The sequence below is a fragment of the Schistocerca americana genome, chromosome 4 (assembly GCF_021461395.2).
Source record: "Schistocerca americana isolate TAMUIC-IGC-003095 chromosome 4, iqSchAmer2.1, whole genome shotgun sequence".
In the NCBI taxonomy this organism is placed as follows: Eukaryota; Metazoa; Arthropoda; class Insecta; order Orthoptera; family Acrididae; genus Schistocerca; species Schistocerca americana.
In genome coordinates, this window is record NC_060122.1 from 564,192,651 (window position 1) to 564,208,772 (window position 16,122).

At 37.9% G+C, this 16,122-nt stretch overlaps 1 protein-coding gene across 1 annotated transcript in view; it reads left to right on the forward strand.

Moving 5' to 3' along the window:
- Positions 1-16,122, forward strand: part of LOC124614042 (integrin alpha-PS5-like) — a 586,089-nt gene that overhangs the window by 454,274 nt on the left and 115,693 nt on the right. Inside the window, exons 16-18 of the mRNA XM_047142872.1 lie at positions 9,003-9,219; positions 15,310-15,488; positions 15,612-15,675. Of these exons, the coding sequence (XP_046998828.1) occupies positions 9,003-9,219; positions 15,310-15,488; positions 15,612-15,675 (460 nt within the window). The remainder of the gene's footprint in view (positions 1-9,002; positions 9,220-15,309; positions 15,489-15,611; positions 15,676-16,122) is intronic.

Genomic DNA, 16,122 nt, shown 5'->3' on the forward strand with positions numbered 1-16,122 from the left:
CTTGAGTAGTCAGTTTTTCCAAATACTGTTGGAAAATGGCAGGTGTGGAAGCACTGCCAAAAGGCAAGCACAAATATTTAAACAATCCTAAATGAATGTTCATAACACACACTTTTTTGAGATTCTTCATCTAGTGGTATTTGAAGATATGCGTCACGCAAATCAAGTTTTGTAAAATAACGACCAGTGCCTAATCTGTCATGAATCCTTTGGGCATGGCAATGGATAAGTATGAATCACAGTTTGGAGGTTGACTGTAGACATAAAGTCAATACAGAGGTGAATTTGACATGAAGGTTTGGGGAACAAAACCAGTGGACGTGCCCAGTTGAAGATTCTATGAATAATACAGCAGCGACTTATGAACTGTATTGTTTCACTTGTATTAGTAGTTGTATACACTGAAGAGACTTCTTATTTGACTATCACAAACTGATTATGACATACCGTTGTAAATTCACAAAGTAAGGTATTGTCATTTATCTTACTGTAATAAAAATTCATTAATATGATTTGCTTGAATTGTGGTCTACACCCCATTTTCAATGAGTAGGCAGGACATAACACTACCTGTTCAGAAGAAAGGACAACTGAGCTACAGACTTCCTGGATTTACCGTTACAAAACATGAGATTAGACCTCTTGAATACAAAAAACTTGCACAGAATATAAGTAGTATATACTACCAAGAAATCACAGGAGGAGCCAAATACTTAACTTACTACCATGGAGATGTGTCACAGGTGACAGTTATAGCCAGCCTAAGTGGCTAACTATGCTGAATCAAGTGATCACTAGTTTTCAGAACAAACAAAAGAGCAACTACTGCACTACTAACCCCTGACAAAACATGAGAATAAATCTATTAAATACAAAAACACACAAGAAATTTAAGCAATATATACTGTAAAGAAAACACAGGAAAAACTAAATACTTCCTTTTTGTGTTCTCCTCAACCCACTGTGTTACCTACCTGGATGCTGACCTCCAATTCGCTAACTGATTGATAAATACCTTGTTCATGTCGAGCCCACAAACCATCAGTATTACCTTTACATTGACAGCTGCTGCTTCTTCCACATTAAAAGGCATCTCCCTTGTTCTTTGGACACTTATTCATGAAGCATCTGCAGTGTATCAAAGATCTTACTGAGATCTTCACGGACAAGCACTATCATCCAAACTTATTACACAAACTGATATCCCATGCCATATCCATGCACACCCCTAATCCTCCAACTGCCCATGTGAACAAGCTACATAGGAACACATACTCACATTACCCAATATCTTACCACACTGGAACAACTTATGCAGATTCTTTGCCTTGGTTTCCACTACCTATAATTGTGCTGCAGTTGTCCTCATTTCTTCTAAAATGGTGGTTTGCAACTCAACCAATTTACAAAATATCCTGGCCCATTCTTATGCCATCCATTATCCAGAAAACTTTCCACTTGGGTAATATTCCTCCACTGTTGAATACCTAGTTTCAAGACCTGTCCTACGCCCTCACCCAGCACATTCTACTCCAGTCCTGTCATAGGCATAGCATATTCTATCAGAGGCAGGGTAACCTATTAAAGCAACCATGTTGTAACTATTGCATGGTCTTTTGTGTGGCCATGATCACAAAAAAAGTCACCCATCGAAATGAATGACCGTTGCCAAACTGTGGTCTACGTTACAGTTGACCACTGAGTTACAGAAAATGCTCTTTGAGCTCAATGTACTTGGCTTAAATGGATGCTTCAAAACCTACACCAACTGGATGATGCTGCCCTCCTCTCACTCCTCCAATAACAACTTCCTTGATCAGCCTTACACTCATTCATTCTTTGGTCCCACAATCCTCCAGACTTCCATCTCTGCTAGCCTCTTCCTGCACTCTCCTACTCCAATCGTCCCCAAATATCCCCCCCCCCCTCCCCCCTCCTACCAACACACAAAGATAATTCCATCACTTCATCATATATCAGGTACCAGGTCACAAACTTTTTCAAGCCAAGCGCAAGTCTTAGCCAGGTGGTACAGGATATAGGTTCCTTGTGCAAGGGATTCACAAAGCATGATCATGTGATGGTAGTGGGGGAAGTGGGAAACAGTATTGATAGGGATCAGGGCTACAGAATTGAGTGTGACCTGGTGAAAATAGCCTTGGCAACGACCCATACCAATGTTGGGCTGGTGCCTGCGGCATGATCAGCCCCAGTTGAACCGCTCCGTCAGGAGGGTAAATATGAAGTTGGATCAGTTGTGTAGGGCGGCCACTCTGTCAGACATTGGATTGGTTCCTGTCGAGGCTATTGATAGGGGGGATTTCACAAGGCATGGCCTAAATCTCAATAGGAAAGGGAAGGGTAAACTGGCAGTGTTGTTAGCGAAATCAATAAGGGGGGACACTAGTACTCATGGATGTACCTCTTTTTTAGACTAATATCAGTGTCCAATAAGAAGTTCAGGCAGGCAGGTGCTAAAGAGGATCAAAACTCATAAAATTCTCACAACAGGAAAGTAAATAATAATGTTACCATATTTAACCAAAATATTGGTGGATTAAAGAAAAAAAGTAGATTCTCACAGAAGTGAAGTAAAAAATAATGTTACTATTTTCACCAAAATATTCTGTGATTGAAGAATAAAGTAGATGAGCTCCTGGTTTGTTTGGATGACATTGAATCTGATAATGTAGTAGATATACTATGCCTGTCTGAGCATCACATTGTGTCTGATATGGAAAAGGTAAATATCAGTGGTTATAAACTAGCTGCATGTGTGAGTAGAGAGAATAAGGTGGGTGGAGGAGTTGCCACATATGTCAATAGTTATCACTGTGTAGAAAGCTTAGATACAAAAAAGTTTTGTCTAGAGCAACATATAGAAGCATGTGCCTGTCAACTTAAACTGAAGGAGGGCTCTTTTATAATTGTAACAGTATATAGGTCCCCTTCAGGAAACTTTCATTTATTCCTGGAAAACTTGGATGCCTTGTTGTGCTATCTGTCAGATAGGGGAAAGCAAATTATTATTTGTGGGGACTTCAATGTTGATTCACTGAAAGAGTGTAATAGGAAGAATGACCTGGAAGTCTTGCTCGGTTCCTTCAATTTGACATCTGTCATTAATTTTCCTACTCGGTTAGTAAAGAACAGCAGCACATTGATAGATAACACTTTTATAGACCAAGAGAGGTTTAAAAACATAAATTCTTGTCCTGTTGAGAATGGGCTTTCTGATCATGATGCTCAGCTAGATACAGTATATGACATAGTTCCATTCAGTAATTCAAAACTACCCTCCAAAGTTGTGTGATCAATAAATGCCTCAACAATTAGAAATTTCAGAGAAAATCTTCAGCAGTTAGACTGGAATGAGGTGTAGAAGGAACCTGATGCTAATTTAAAATATAACTTATTTCATGATACACTTGTAAGAGAATTTGAAAACTGTTTCCCCAAGAAAGTAATTAAATATAATTATAGGAAACTATGCAGAAAATCTTGGCTTACTAAAGGAATAAAAATATCTTGTAACCACAAAAGGGAACTGTATCTAACAACAAGAAAGAGTAATGACTGAGAAACAGCCAAATATTATAAAAACTACTGAGCTACATTAAGAAATGTTATTAAAAAGTCCAGAAGCATGTGCATCACGTCTGAGATTAATACCTCTGATAACAAAATCAAAACAATTTGGAATATTATTACAAGGGAGACAGGACAACCAAGAGTACAGGATAATGGCATCACCATCAAAGCAAATGGAAACTTGATAAACAACAAGCCAGAAGTTGAAAACATTTTGAATAATCATTTTTTAAATGTTATATAGAAAATAAGGTCTAAATGTTCATTAGAAGAAGCAAGGCAGTTAATGGAAGAGGCCTTACTCACACCATTTGATATAATTGAAATTCTACCCACCTCTCCATTTGAAAGTAGGAAGATAATAAACTATCTCAAGAATAAAAGCTCACATGGGATTGATGGCATTTCCAGCAGGATAATAAAAGCTTGTTCCCAAGAAATAAGTGGGAATCTTAGCCACATATGTAATAGCTCTCTGAAGCAGGGTAAATTCCCAGATAGACTGAAGTATGCAGTTGATATACCATTGCATAAAAAGGGGGATGCGTCTGATGTCAACAACTACCACCCAATCTCTCTTCTGACTGCCTTATCCAAAATTCTTGAAAAAGTAATGTATTGTAGAGTAGCTTCACACCTTTGTAAAAATTAAGTTTGAACAAAATGTCAGATTGGTTCCCAGAAGGGTTTTTCAATGGAAAATGCTATATATACTTTCACTAGTGAAATATTAAATGCTCTGAGTAACCGGAAGTCACCTGTTGGGACTTTTTGTGATCTATCAAAGGCTTTTGATTGTGTAAATCATGGAATACTTCTAGATAAGCTCAAGTACTGTGGTATGAATGGGACAGTGCTCAAATGGTTTAAATCATACCTAACTGGATGAGTGCAGAAGGTTGAAATTAACAGTTCACAATATACAAAAAACTGGTTATTTCTCAAACTGGGGAACAATCAAGAATGGGGTGCCACAAGGTTCAGTCTTGGGTCCTCTGCTGTTCTCAATTTACATTAATGACTTGCCATTCTATATTCACGAAGATGAAAAGCTTGTACTTTTTGCCGATGATACAAGTATAGCTATCACACCCGACAGACAAGAATTAACTGGTGAAATTTTAAATGATGTTTTTCAGAAAATCATTAAGTGGTTCTCTGCAAATGGGCTCTCATTAAACTTTAACAAAACACAGTATATACAGTTCCACACAGTAAATGGAATGACCCCATTAATAAATATAGACTTCCATCAGAAATCGGTAGCTAAGGTAGAATATTCAAAATTTCTAGGTGTATGCATTGATAAGGGTTTGAACTGGGAAAAACACACTGACAATCTGCTGAAATATTTGAGTTCAACTACTTATGCTATTAGGGTCAATGCAAATTTTGGCGATATACATCTGAGTAAATTAGCTTACCATGCCTATTTTCATACTCTGCTTTCGTATGGCATCATATTCTGGGGTAACTCATCATTGAGTAAAAGAGGGTTCATTGCACAAAAGTGTGTAATCAGAATAATTGCTGGAGCTCATCCAAGATCATCCTGCAGACACTTAATTAAAGAGCTAGAAATCTTCACTGTAGCCTCACAATATATATATTCACTTATGAAATTTGTTATTAACAATCCAAATGAATTCAAAAGTAATAGCAGTGTACATGGTTACAACACTAGGAGAAAGGATGATCTTCACTACTCAAGGTTAAATCTAACTTTGGCTCAGGAGGGGGTAAATGATGCTGCCACAAAAGTCTTTGGTCACTTACCTAATAGCATCAAAAGTCTGACAGATAGCCATACAGCATTTAAAAGGAAATTAAAAGAATTTCTTAATGGCAACTCCTTCTACTCATTAGATGAATTTTTGGATATAGTAAAAATATAAATAAATAAATAAATAAAATATTGAGTGTCATGTAATATTTTATTTTTGTCTAATGTAATATCTTGTATAGGCACCTTTTATTAACTTGACACGTTCCACATCATTACGAAGTGTCGTATTCATGATCTATGGAACAAGTACTAATCTAATCTAATCTAATCTAATTTAATCTAATCATATGAAAGATCCCTTTCCTTAGTGACAGTGAGCTCACTGATGCCACATTTCTATTCCTTTCCCTTGCTGCCTGTCCCTCCCGGTGTTATTTGCTCTTCCATACAGCACTCCCCTCATCTCCCATCTCCCCTGTCTCTCACCCATTCTACCTGTCACAATGTAGACTGCCAGTACAACATATCCATATATGAGTGTCTGTCATTATGAATGTCCCCTCTATAATGCATAAAACAATGTGCAAGCTTGAAAAATGTCTTTAATTGTTGTTTAAATCAAATGCACATTTTGGTAGTGAAAATGCTAGTCTAATGAAAGACGGCTGCATAATAAAAATATTACTATCATCTGTTTCTTTTGGCTCCCTAATGAAAACAGGGCTCATTGAAAGAATTTGTGTTTATGTAGTATGATCCAGGTTTTGATTTTCAGGTAAGTACACTGTGTGGTTAAACTTCATTCAGCTGTTTTTTTATTGCCTTCATTTCAGACATGGTATTTTTCATGTTTCCACACTTCCTTCAGATTTAAAACTTGTTCATTATAGTCAGTTACAGCAGTTCCACAAATAAATATGTCTGCTTGTGTCTGTATATGTATGGATGGATATGTGTGTGTGCGAGTGTATACCCGTCCTTTTTTCCCCCTAAGCTAAGTCTTTCCGCTCCCGGGATTGGAATGACACCTTACCCTCTCCCTTAAAACCCACTTCCTTTCGTCTTTCCCTCTCCTTCCCTCTTTCCTGATGAGGCAACAGTTTGTTGCGAAAGCTTGAATTTTGTATGTATCTATGTGTCTGTTTGTGTTTCTATCGACCTGTCAGCGCTTTCGTATGGTAAGTCACATCATCTTTGTTTTTAAATATATTTTTCCCGTGTTGAATGTTTCCCTCTATATGCAATATATCGATGAATATCATTAATTCTTAATTGTCAAATACACACCTTTCGTATAAAGGAGCAAAATGTGTGTATATATATATATATATATATATATATATATATATATATATATATATATATATATATATATATATATATATATATATATATATATATATATAGAGCTCCTTTATATATATATACACTCCTGGAAATGAAAAAAGAACACATTGACACCGGTGTGTCAGACTCACCATACTTGCTCCGGACACTGCGAGAGGGCTGTACAAGCAATGATCACACGCACGGCACAGCGGACACACCAGGAACCGCGGTGTTGGCCGTCGAATGGCGCTAGCTGCGCAGCATTTGTGCACCGCCGCCATCAGTGTCAGCCAGTTTGCCGTGGCATACGGAGCTCCATCGCAGTCTTTAACACTGGTAGCATGCCGCGACAGCGTGGACGTGAACCGTATGTGCAGTTGACGGACTTTCAGCGAGGGCGTATAGTGGGCATGCGGGAGGCCGGGTGGAAGTACTGCCGAATTGCTCAACACGTGGGGCGTGAGGTCTCCACAGTACATCGATGTTGTCGCCAGTGGTCGGCGGAAGGTGCACGTGCCCGTCAACCTGGGACCGGACCGCAGCGACGCACGGATGCACACCAAGACAGTAGGATCCTACGCAGTGCCGTAGGGGACCGCACCGCCACTTCCTAGCAAATTAGGGACACTGTTGCTCCTGGGGTATCGGCGAGGACCATTCGCAACCGTCTCCATGAAGCTGGGCTACGGTCCCGCACACCGTTAGGCCGTCTTCCGCTCACGCCCCAACATCGTGCAGCCCGCCTCCAGTGGTGTCGCGACAGGCGTGAATGGAGGGACGAATGGAGACGTGTCGTCTTCAGCGATGAGAGTCGCTTCTGCCTTGGTGCCAATGATGGTCGTATGTGTGTTTTGCGTCGTGCAGGTGAGTGCCACAATCAGGACTGCATACGACCGAGGCACACGGGGCCAACACCCGGCATCATGGTGTGGGGAGCGATCTCCTACACTGGCCGTACACCACTGGTGATCGTCGAGTGGACACTGAATAGTGCACGGTACATCCAAACTGTCATCGAACCCATCGTTCTACCATTCCTAGACCGGCAAGGGAACTTGCTGTTCCAACAGCACAATGCACTTCTGCATGTATCCTGTGCCATCCAACGTGCTCTAGAAGGTGTAAGTCAACTACCCTGGCCAGCAAGATCTCCGGATCTGTCCCCCATTGAGCATGTTTGGGACTGGATGAAGCATCATCTCACGCGGTCTGCACGTCCAGCACGAGCGCTGGTCCAACTGAGGCGCCAGGTGGAAATGGCATGGCAAGCCGTTCCACAGGACTATATCCAGCATCTCTACGATCGTCTCCATGGGAGAATAGCAGCCTGCATTGCTGCGAAAGGTGGATATACACTGTACTAGTGCCGACATTGTGCATGCTCTGTTGCCTGTGTCTATGGGCCTGTGGTTCTGTCAGTGTGATCATGTGATGTATCTGACCCCAGGAATGTGTCAATAAAGTTTCCCCTTCCTGGGACAATGAATTCACGGTGTTCTTATTTCAATTTCTAGAAGTGTGTGTGTGTGTCTATATATATATATATATATATATATATATATATATATATATATATATATATATATATATATATATATATATATAGCTCCTTTATACGAAAGGTGTGTATTTGACAATTAAGAATTAATTATATTCATCGATATATTGCATGGTTGTTAATCAGAAGGGAACTTCCGAAAGACTGGATACGAACCTGCATTTAATAATCCAAGAGTTTCATTACTTCTTTGGAAGTTTAAACTTCATCAAAGCCAAATATCTGCTTGATCTGAGGTTTCCCGACTGATTATACAACGCTCCCAAAATTACAAGGCATTTTATTTGTACAGATTAGCAGACTGCTGCAAAGCACGAGCCTGCAGAGAAGAAGAATCCTTGCCTGATTTCATTCTAACAAGTAAAATTTCTGAATCATTTTTAGTGACTGAGCTATGACTGTGTTTCCTATCATGAATGATTGATTGCTCGAACGAATTGAGAGCTACAGAATTACGTAGAGAGGAGGAAATAATTACAAATAGCAGTTAATAATGAATACAGTTTCTAACAATTGTGTCTCTTCGCTAATGTATATTTGGACTAGTTACATACCCCTGAAAATTCATGATAAAATCCTTGAAGAATGATTAGTGAATGGATGAATGCATGTTTTAAACTAATGCTCATGATTTTAAATTCATTCTTAAAGATTGTTAGTCATTGATTAATTTATACTCAGTGTCCTGCTGGTGGCCAGATCTACCTATTTAAACATTAAAAGAAAATGTATACTCAGAGGAGGCAAGAAATTAACAAAAGGGATATGTTTGTGGTATTGTAATTGTATCTGTTTCAGATTTGGTGGAAACAATGTTTATATTGTTGGTTCAGAAGGTCTAATATCATTGGAAGTGATGCTTCACAATGGGTGTGAGCCAGCTTATTCAGTTACCTTGACAGTTGAAAGTGAAGCATTAATTGAACCAGCAAAAATACCAAAACTATGTAAACAAACAATAGATCTAGAAATTGTGTGTGATATTGGAAATGTATATAATGATACCATAGTGGCAGTAAGTATTTTTTTGTATTATGTGGTTATTAAGAAACAACTGAAACCACTATTAATATTTTTATTTTAGTTGGACTCAGGCAAAATCATTGGTTCCATATCTTTTACTCTGGCTTTACAATCTCAGTGAGAAAGAAATGGTGGCATAGTATGGACATTTTAGGATACTGCTCCACTCTTTCAGAAGTTTCAAATATAAGTTGTTGTAGGAAATGTGTCTCATGGTACATTATTACATCAGTGATTATACTGGTGACTGCAAAGTAGAATCCTTTCTTCAGGACAAGATCTTTGCCTTGTTATAATTTAGTGTTTCACCTTAGTTGCCACATTACTTAAAAGTTGAAGTTTTGTTTCATGTAACAAGAATGCACAAATAAATCTTCTGGTATAACACCACATTCCTTTTCTGGTGATATTTCTTTTATGGACATTTGGATGTCATACAAGTCCATTTCATGGCCTAACATTTTGTGTTCCAAATAACAGATATATCATCAGAGGCCATAACAACTCGTAAAGTAGTTACAATATCCAAGTTCAACAAGCTGAACACTCTATATGTCTCAAGGCAACAGGCTGTTCGTTATGTCATCAGTACACTGACTAAGAGAGCATAGTCTTGTTGAACTGTTTTATGGTGCTTTGTTTAGTACTAATGCCCACTACTTGTTTGATTTCAGTTCCTCGTATTTTCTGTTGAAGATGTTTTTGTGTTTCTGAATTTCTATGGCTCCACTGTACATCCGAGTATAGTAATGATTTGGGCTTGATAAAATCATGGTATAAGAGAAACAAATTTGGTGATTCCCTGTTTTCTATGCATTTTCAGGAATTGCCAATTTATTCCTGTTGGCCAGAAGATACTTGCATCGATCATATCACTACTATGTTAGGATATATGGAGAGACCACATAAATTCAGAAACATAAAATCAATTTGATCAAAAAGAAGAAGGATTGAAACTAGACAAGTGATAGACCTTAGTACTGAATAAAGCTCTACAATATAGGTCAGTATGACGCAGTGATCTTAGGCAGCAGACTGATGAAATCATAAACTAGCTATTGCCTGAATATGTAGTAGCACTTCAGACTACTGAGCTGGTTTGAGATTGTAACACTTTTCTGAGTTTTTATGGCCCAGCACTGAAACAGTAAATAGTAAGCAGAGATTATGCCTCAAATGACAGTCTAATTATCACAAAACAAATATCACAAAAAGCACAAATACCAGACATAAAAGCCTGCATTGTATAAATGTATTACTGTAATTTCTCTCCATCCCAAAACCTACCTGTTCTGCAAGCAAAGCAACAAATGGTAGGTCCATCTTCCATTGCTATAACTGACAGCAAAATGCTACTAGCTCGCTAAGAGAAGTGTAGAGGTTGACAGATGAGCATGAGTTATCTGACAGCCAAAAATGTTTATGATTTCATAAGACCCCCTAAAATGAAACAAATATATATTAAGTTGAAGAAACAGATTTTATGGGAACTGGAAAGTACTGGATTATTTGGGGGAGGAGAGCACACAGTGAAGTCATCAGATTAGGGACGGACGGGGAGGGAAGTCGGCCATGCCCTTTTAAAGGAACTATCCTGTAGTGATTTACAAAAATCATGGAAAACCTGAATCAGGATGGCCAGAAACAGGATTGAACCATCGTCCTCCTGAATGCGAGTTCAGTGTGATAGCCACTGTGCCACCTCACTCGGAAACTGGAAAGAATCTAAGGAGGAAAGCACTTTAATTCATACACTGGTGAACCAAAATATTATGACTACCTGGTTAAAAGCATATTGATCCACGTCTGGAATGTATTTCAGCAGTGATTCTGCATGCCATGGATTCAATAAGTACTTTGTAAGTTTCCAGAGATTTGTGGCACTGGATGCTTTTGCACATGTCACGCACATCCTGTAATTTATGGGCAGTTGGTTTGTGAGTGCAGAGCTGGTGCGCAATAGCATCCCAGTTGAGTGTTATTGGATTCAGGTAGGCTGAATTTGATGGTCAAGACATCAATATGAGTTAACTAGCGTACTCCTCAAACCACTATGGCAGGATTCTGGCCTTATGACATGGATAGCTATCCTGCTGCGAGATGCCATCACTGTTGGGGAAGACATCAAGCATAAGGAGTTTACAGATGGTCCCTAATAATATTCACATAGTCCACAGGTGTCATGGTGACTTGGATACTACTGCTAATTCCACAGAAGCTTAGATGAATGTCCCCCATAACATAATACTGCTCCCATTTGCCTGCATCTATGGTGTGCTGCTTGTTTCGAGCAGCCATTCACTTGTGTGGTGGCATGACCATTGACCTGGTCAATGGTATTAATCCAACCAGCCAACACAATTCCATTGATCCACAGTCAATTCTTGATGATTCCATGCCCAATGTAATCATAATTGACAATGTTGTTGGGTTAACGTGGAAACAATTAGGTGTCTTCTACTATGGAACTCCTTGTTCAACACTGTGTGCTGAACGGCATGTTCCATCACATTTGTACCTGTGCCAGCAGTGTCCTCTGTCATCAGATCTGCTACATCTGCTTTGGAGAGTGGACAAGCCTGTGGTCCAAATGTTCTGTGATGAGGTATTGATGTCCAGCTTCTTGTCTCCTACTCATGGTTTCAGCATTCTTCAGTCACTTTCCATGGATGCTCACAACAGTAGCATGTGAACAGGTGACCAGCTTCACTGTTTGTACTTTTGTTAAAGTCACTTAAGTCAATGGATTCTCCATTTATGCCACTTATTGTCACTAGAATGATTCCCCAAGTGTCACTGCTCCCCTCATATACTCCTCTTACTGCATCATGTGCCCTCAGCACCACCAGGCAGCATACAACCTTGAGTTGGACAGAGGTCATAATGTTTGGGGTCATCAGTGTATAATAAATTAAGAGAATCACATTCTTGATTTCAAAGTCTCACACAAATCACATTTTGCAAATCAAATACACTGTTTTGCTGTTTGCAATGAGATACATCAAATTTAGACATCACAAAAGTATATGAGATGTATCAGTATTGTGGAGAATAGTTAAGCTGGAATGCATGAGTTATTATAACTGTAGTGACATTCATGTTGACAGAAACTATTTGCTAAGTGTAATTACATGGTAGGATTGGAAGAGAGAAGGAAAAATATATGTGTGAAATATGTGGCAATTATTTTCATAACTATGCTGAGGAAAATTTAAATAGGAAGGATGGAAGTGAACCAAGGAATACTGGGTTGGATCTGCTTTCATGATCACTTGCATTTTACTCCTTTGCATAAGGATTGTTATGATTGATTGCTATATGGAGTAATATTTATTCTGATTGGATGGATGTTATGAATAACACCTGGAAAATAGTGATCATCAAGTAATAAAAAGAGCTATTTTGGAACTTTGGCTGTTTGTCCTACTGAAATAATATGATATGTTGTTGACTGTTCAGTATCCCAGCATGCTGGAAATCCATAAACACTTATTTGAGTAATACCAGATACTGCTGTCTTTTTGGGATGACTTAATATAAATAACTTTTACAAACATAGCCACAAAACAGAGCAGTTCTAGTGCTTGTGAATATTTTCCTGGTCTCTCTGTGTATCATCTCCTCAATGACAAAGGGAATATTTAGGAGAATGAAAATTTTATGTACAAAATATGGATTTTGTATTAGTAATTGTTTACTGATGAAGTGCTTAACAATGGAAATAGCATCTATGTAGGGATATTAATGGGAAAAATGGTAATCAGTGTCACTGATGGGGAGTATGTTTGAGTTGTGACAGGTACTGGTTTCTACATCATGTTTTAGAAAACTGAGCAACTACATATGCCTTGTACAGTGCAAGAAAAAGCAAAGTGACATATGAACAGAGGAATGAACGAAACACAACACCTCACCTCATAACAGAAGCAATAAATGATTGACGGGGTAATAAATATGTCAATGAAAAATCCTGGTTAGCATATAAATAATTGAAGAAGTAAAAGTAATCATTCACAGTATAGCTGAGGCACTAATCAGTTTAAAGGGACAGAAACAAGACTAAAACTGTTGTAGAGCTTTTGGACAAGATACTTTATCACAATAAACTAATATAAAACACACAAACACTGCTACAATGTTTCAACTAACCACATTGTGTGAGTACTGCAAGCTGTCTGGGAGTGAAGAGTAACAATGAGAGGAAATGGAGGCTGGGAGAGGGAGGCTTGGAGAAAATGGTGGCTGATGGCTGGGAGGGAGAGGCAGCAAGGGAAAGAATAAGAATGTGGCACTGATGAGCTCTCCATGGTGTAAGTATAGGGAATTGCTAGTGGCACACCATGAAGTAGAGAACTCACTGGAGAGGGTGACAGATCAGAGGAAGAGGGAGAGTGCCAAGGGGGAACTGTTAGTGTACATTGATAAGGTGAAGTGGGAAGGATTGGGACAAGGTGGAATTTGATGTAGGGATAGGGCTGACAAAGGCTGAGTCCAAGAAAACAATTCCCATGTATGGAGGTGTTACTAGAAAGGATAAGGCAGGTGGTATGTGCTGTAAAGCAACCAGTGAACTTCAACATGTTGCATTCAGCTGTGCTCTGCCAGTCATTGGTCATCCCTGCTTCTGGTCGCAGTATGATAGTGGACATTCTGTTGGATGTATAGTTGGTTGGTGATCTCATAAGAATAGTGGTTTTGAGATTAATTATTCTAATTAACTGTGTCTTAATTTTTAGTGAATTCAAATAACAAACAGATGATCTGAGTATTTTGCTTTATGAAACTCTGTGGCGATATTTAAATTTTGCACCAACTATTAAGTGTTGGGCTGTGATTCAAGCCCAGTTACAGTATGGAGAGAAAGTAGAAGTGAATCAAAATATTTTGCTTGCCTCTGCAGCATTCTCAGATAGAACAAGTTATGTGCTCTTTGTAAATGGTATGTATAGGGATTTATTTTCCAACTGAATACAGTTGTTATACAAAGAGCAAAAATTTCTCCTTTTAGTAACATACTCACTACCATCTCTAGGACAACTCATTACTATTTGGCTTTTCTCCTAGTGGCACTGTAAGTGAGCCTCTGTGATGTTTGGTGGTTACAGAAAAGAAATAGTGCTAATTTGTAGCTTTGACTCACTATTAGAAGTGTACACAACAAACACAACAAGTAGTGCAATGCCTTTGGGACTAACATCTGTAAGTTCAGGCTTCAAGTTAGCATGTAGGCTAAAGTCGTGTTTGTTAAAACAAGATATGCTCTGCAAGAGTTATGCAGAATGGGTGAAACATGCCTGATAATTTTCTGTAAGTATTTTAGTGTATCAAGAGCTTTTTTGTTACAACACAGATTCCTAAATCACAACCAAAACAACAACTTATTGCAAATACAAAAGGAGAACTGCATAATTTATTTTCTACATGTGCCGTTTTCTGTGTATTTCTCTACTATAACCATTGTTGCAAATAAAATAAAACAAGTATTCTGATTGGAAGGTTATGTGATATTATGTGCATACTGTGGCAACTGTTGCAGAAACATATACGTATGTGCTCACCGGACAGATCATTTGGTCTTATTTGGCAGTTCAAAGATGTATTACTAGTAAAACAAACATTTCTGCTTATTGCTATGCAACTATGGTTATCAGTTTCCTCTGGTTATGTTGACTGTGTGGTATCTGGCTTTTCCTGATCAATCAGAAGCTTCAGTTATTCAAAGTACCACATGTTGCATTCATATACATATCTTTCACAACATTTCCTGATCTTTTGCCCTTTAATTTCGTTTAGTTCTTCGTAGAAATTTGTTCAGAGTGAATTGAATTTCTTCTGATCTCTGCAGGAACTGATTTGTATTGCATAATACTACCCTTATACAGACACCATACCTTTGATACTAGTTTCAAATGGTCAGGATTAATACACAATACTCGTTATTGAGCAATAAGTACTGAATGTATGGTGTTCCTTTGAATAATTAAGTTGCTTTTTAAAGTGGTGTTAGGTACAATTACTGTAAAATAATGATATTATTGCTCACATTTCTTACAGTGTAACTTGCTATTGTTTGTTCCTACAGAAAAATCTTACTGTGGAATTTGATGTAATGAGTGTAACAAAATATGCCTTCATAAATGAAAATGCTACAATGCTGACATTTTCAGTCATTGTAAATACAACAAGTAATGACATAAACAATACAACACTGTGCTCAACTGTGGTACAATTGGAAAGAGAAGCAAATATAAAGATCTCAGGGTAAGTGTTTCTTGGTGAGAACCAAAGTTGTCATTATTCTATGAGAATAATTGCATACAAATCTTATATATAATTAGCTTGCCAACTTTGGAGAATTACAATTTATTTTGCTTTACATTTCAGCTTATCAAAACCAGACTATCTTTTGCTGAAAGATTCAGATCAACATGTGCGACATTTATATAAGGTAAATCTTGTAAATTATTAAGCCTATGCATACATAATATTAACATGTACACAAACATATTGTTAAATTTAATTATTAAAACTAATTTCCTTAAATTAAATCTGTTATATTCTAAAGTAAGTTATTTTTTCTAAATTTTATTATAAGTCTGTTTACCCATTAGCTATCTTTTCTTGGTGTTTTCTTTCTACTTTTCTTTTATTTCTTTGATTAAAGGGTAATAGTGTGATAAGGACTAATGAGTGTGTCAGCAACCCCTTACTTTCTATCCAAAACTAGCAGTGTTAAACTCTAGAAATATATAGTTTTATCTAATTTTCTTTTAATTTTGGTGAATCTAATGCTAAATAAAGTTATCAAAAATAGAGAATGCATATATTAATTTACGAAACTGACTAATGTTATAAAAAATGTATGATATCTTAATTGGATTCAAGTGGATGCGTG